The following is a 4,496-nucleotide window of genomic DNA, read 5'->3' as shown; positions in this document are numbered from 1 at the left end:
TAAGTGATACAACCTTTCACAGAAATGAAGCATTTTTCAAATTTTATTAGCTTGTAACGGTTGATCCAAGTAAAGGTACTATTTTCAATAGCTTTTTTTAACATACCCTGCCTGAGTCGTGTCAAGCTCTCATGTTATTTTTGGTCTGTAATGTTTGGCATTTCATCATGGAAAGACTTACACCTGAACAGCGTTTACAAATGGTTCAACAAACCATCACCCTTCTTGAGATCCAAAATTCATTATTAGATAATATCCGACCGAATGGAACACGGTGACGAAGAACAACCTGGAGTGGTTCAAGAGCAATTTCATCCAGGAAAAACTGCGGTTTGGTGTGGATTGTGGGTCGCTTCATATTTCCTCAAAAATGATGCTGGTGAGAACGATGTCTGATATTGTTACCAGTCGAAATACTCGAACGAGTCATCGAAAATTGGACTCAACCGACGTAGCTGGTCCAATCTAATCTCATCTAATCAATCTAAGTGAGATTGTTTTGAACATTAATTGAGTTCTCTTATCAAGATGAGTGTCTCAAATATGTATATATAAATATTACACTCGTCTGAAATTTTGGTACTTTTCGAGTACTTTTAGTGTTAGATCGTGTAGAAATGGCTTTTATTTTAGAATCTATTTTCTGCTTTAATTGCACAAAGGTTATGCATAGGGGTGTCCTCAATTTTTATGTCGAAGTAAAAAAAGTCTAGTCAGAGTGGAAATAGTCTAATATCTGATTCACAATTTTAAACTGCAATACACATCGGAAATAAGAATGATTCCATATTAAAATTTGAGCTTCAGCGTTCAGCTTATATAGAACCTTACCCTATAGTGGTCCGATATCGGCGGTTTCGACAAATGAAAAGCTGTTTTTATGGAGAAAGGTTTAAGTTTAATTATGGATCCAAAGATCGCATTTAGATTACTTTATGCAGTTCTTTGTCTTGCCACAAGAATAGAACTTCTGTAATTCGAACTTGTAAGCCAGAAAAGGGTCTTGTGGCCAGTAAAAATTTGTTCAGGTGATTAATTTCTATTTCCATCAGTTTGGTGAAATGTCTAGAAGTATGAGCTACCAAGAGTTTATGCCTTGACCTCACAAACGCGGGGCAACGAAGTGCTTAGAAAATTCCACTTCGTCTTCTTTTATACAACTTTTGCAGCTGGATTCCGTTAAGATTTTCAACCTTATAGCATGAATGCCGATAGGGTAATAGATTGCTAGAACTCCCACACCTACGGAGAGGCTGGCTTTACTGAGGCAAAAAGCTCACGGGGTCGCTTACAATCGATCTTGGTATAAAGGTATCATGCACGAAATCATGAAAGTCCAGCGCTTTCCAAGTTACTGCGAAGCTCAGCTATCCAGTAGTAGAACACACGAGTAGAGGAAGTGTATCAACTTATTTCTTTCCCACTGATAGGAGACTAGGATACCCTTCCTTACAATCTCATCAGTTTAACAATTGCTTGCGATTCCGTTGTGGTCTGGCACTCATACTAGTCTTATCAAACTAGTTACAAGGCAAAGTTACACGTTGCCATTGATAAGAAGGTTAGGCATTACCTAACCACCTTTGAACGCACGGTTAGTGGTACACCTACCACGTCAACTTAACGACTGCGGCGGAGAACGTGCTCTGAGGCCAGTCAGGATTTTAACGCGACGAAGACAGTTGCTACATTAGCCCGTCAGCCTTTTCAGAGGTGTGGCACTGCATCATGATCAGGTGGCAGATTGCCGAAATCATCAGCCCATTAGGGTTCTACTAAAATTCCTAATTTCACATATAATTCAATTCAAAAGCTAAGGTCGAGTTTAGGAGAGGAAAGAACGAGTGATATCATTTCAGCTCGATATTCCTAGTGGGTTTTATAAACTTCTTGGTATACTTAATGTAGTATATTTAAGATGTAAAACTCAGTTAAACAACTTGCCAACCATTATTAAATATCGAATTAATATAATGAATTATTGTTTGTTTTCATCTAAAAGGTATGTGAGAACATGATAATTAATTTTTTTAATAGCTAATAAATATTTCGCTTTCAAATGCTTAATAAATTATGACAAAAACAGGTTTTTGGTATACAAATTTCATGCTAGTCTTTTAACAGGTTCCGAAGAAATAAAAAAAAATATAAGAGCACATATTATTCATTGATTGGTGCCATCTATTTTATTACAAGTGTAAAACAACAAAAACTTAAAATATATATTTTTTATCTTATTCTAATTCAGGCTCATCATTCAGTTGTATATACTACTGGTCTTTGTCAACTTTTGTGCCTGTCCAACGGTCTACAACTACAATGGTGGGTACGTGCAACAAAATCAGCAACAATTTCATAGATATAAGGAACTTAATACAATGTACGAAGCGAGAAACTTGGAGTTCGGCTTCCCCAGCGTAGCTGAGCGACAGGCAACGTTACGGGATGGGCGCTACAACCCCGATAGTGCGCTGCCGATCGATGTAGATGTCTTTTATACGCGTGAGTACGAGACTTTGTCCTTAGACAAGAAAAAGTTAGAACTTTACATATTCTCATTTTCCAATTCAGCGCCCAATGGTTCGCCTATCCTTTTTGTCACAATACCGCGTTTCGGTAAAGGCATACCCTATTCGTTGGCATATTTGACAAATGTGCAACGTCCTAATGGCACCGAGCTGCAGCCGTATCCCAGCTACGATTGGCATTGGTCCCACGGCAAGGACTGTAACGGACTCACCTCTGTTTGTCGTGTGCATGTGTGTACTTCCAGTGAGGTCCCTTCAAACATACAAATTTCATAGTTTCGCTGTCGTTACAGATCGATCCGTGCGGCCGTATGTGGATACTCGATAGCGGTGAGATAGACAACGAACAGTTCTGTCCACCACAAATCGTCGTTATTGACGTGGCTACAACTCACTTGTTGCATCGCTATCGTTTACCTTCGGAAATGTATAAAAGCACGGTTAGTCGTTTTGTTACGCCTTATGTTGATTGTACCGATCCACCGCCACGCGGTGAATGCAAACAAACCTTCGTTTATATGGCCGATGCTACCGGTTTCGGTATTGTTGTTTATGATGTGCAAAATGCCCGATCTTGGCGCATAGAAAATAAATTCACCTATCCCGATCCAGACTTCAGCACACATACTATAGCTGGTGAAAGTTTTGAGCTTTTGGAGGGCGCAATTGGTCTTGCTACAACGCCTTTGGGGTTGGGCTTAAGACGTTCGCTCTACTTTCACTCTTTCTCAAATGATGCGCAAGTGGCGATACCATTGGATGTTATAAACAACAGCACACTCTGGGACTTTGGCTTAGGTTCGGCTATAGAGCAGTTCAGTGTGCTTGGCAAACGTGGCGTGCAATGTGGAGCATCAGCCATGACCTCGAATGGTGTGCTTTTGTGTGGTCACTACGAGCCAGTCGGGCTATTCGGCTGGAACATACGTAACCCTTACACGCTTCAAACGCGTTTTTTGCTGGCTGAAAATCCCATAAAACTGCAATTTATAAGCGGTCTAAAGGTAATAAGAAATCCTTGGGGAAAGGAAGAAGTTTGGATGCTATCAAATCGTTTACAAAAAGCCTTCACCGGCAAAATTAATTACAATGAGATTAACTACCGAATAATGCGGTGCGGTTTGGATGAGCTGCTGCAAGGAAGACCTTGCTGATGGGTTGGGTGGTGTTTTGGATAATTTACTGAAACCTTAATATGATATTTTAATTAAATTTAAGTAGTACAATATAAGATTTGTGTAAGGAGCTAAAAAGGTTAATATTAAATAAATAGTAAAATATGAGTATACTAAAAATCTCTTGAGATTCTAAGTATTAGTCCCAGAAAGATATCGGAAGATATTAAAATCTTGTATGGATCGATTCAACCCCTATTGATTAATATTTTGGGTATGAAGCGTATCAATGCTAGACTCGTACCAAAAGACCTGAATCATTTCCAAAAACCATGACGAGTAGAGGTCGCAAAAGAGATGTTTTAAAACGTAGCTGAATATCCTACCTGAATACACTCAACGCATCAATAGTGATCACACGATTTGGCTTTATGAATATGACGTCGAAACTCTTCGACAATCCAGCCGAGGCTTACTGGGAGTATATGGAAAACTGAATTAAGTGTTCTTCTGTTACTTGGCTCTTGTGTTTCGAAGGTATCGGAACATATAGTTTTTTGTCATTCTGAGTCCTGAAGATCTGTTAATAAATCAATATTATTACCAGTCATGTCCTTAGATCGTAGTCCTTATTTCGTTTGCCATGGTCGTCATCAAAAGGGGGGCACTCATCCGAGGCTTGTTGTTTCTTTTCATTGGGTGCGTTTTTTTAGTGGCGGGTCCCAAACCCTGCGCACATCCCTACGGAGGGGATGTTTCGCCTTCTCACTTTGGCTTTATCCCAGAGGATACTTGGTCAAAGACCGGTAGTCGTGAGCTGCTTGAGCCACATGTAAAATAATCGTTTCTGGCC

General features: G+C 39.6%; 1 protein-coding gene across 1 annotated transcript; it reads left to right on the top strand.

Annotated features, from left to right (window-relative positions):
- Positions 1-264: 264 nt before the first annotated feature.
- On the top strand, positions 265-3,682 carry LOC120774773 (protein yellow-like). Its single transcript, XM_040104588.1, has 4 exons — positions 265-344; positions 2,249-2,502; positions 2,572-2,759; positions 2,822-3,682. The coding sequence occupies exons 1-4, from the start codon at positions 265-267 to the stop codon at positions 3,680-3,682; spliced, it is 1,383 nt and encodes a 460-aa protein (XP_039960522.1).
- The last annotated feature ends 814 nt before the right edge of the window (positions 3,683-4,496 follow it).

This window comes from Bactrocera tryoni, chromosome 1 (genome assembly GCF_016617805.1).
Source record: "Bactrocera tryoni isolate S06 chromosome 1, CSIRO_BtryS06_freeze2, whole genome shotgun sequence".
Classification (NCBI taxonomy): domain Eukaryota; kingdom Metazoa; phylum Arthropoda; class Insecta; order Diptera; family Tephritidae; genus Bactrocera; species Bactrocera tryoni.
Note: the sequence above shows the minus strand (reverse complement) of the source record. Positions and strands in the feature narration are given on the sequence as shown.

Excerpts from the sequence above, each read along its gene's own strand:
- LOC120774773 (XM_040104588.1), top strand. The coding sequence starts at position 265 with ATGGAACACGGTGACGAAGAACAACCTGGAGTGGTTCAAGAGCAATTT. Across the intron at positions 2,503-2,571 it reads TGTAGATGTCTTTTATACGC|CGCCCAATGGTTCGCCTATC; the intron begins GTGAGTACGAGA and ends TTTCCAATTCAG. Across the intron at positions 2,760-2,821 it reads CCTCTGTTTGTCGTGTGCAT|ATCGATCCGTGCGGCCGTAT; the intron begins GTGTGTACTTCC and ends CTGTCGTTACAG.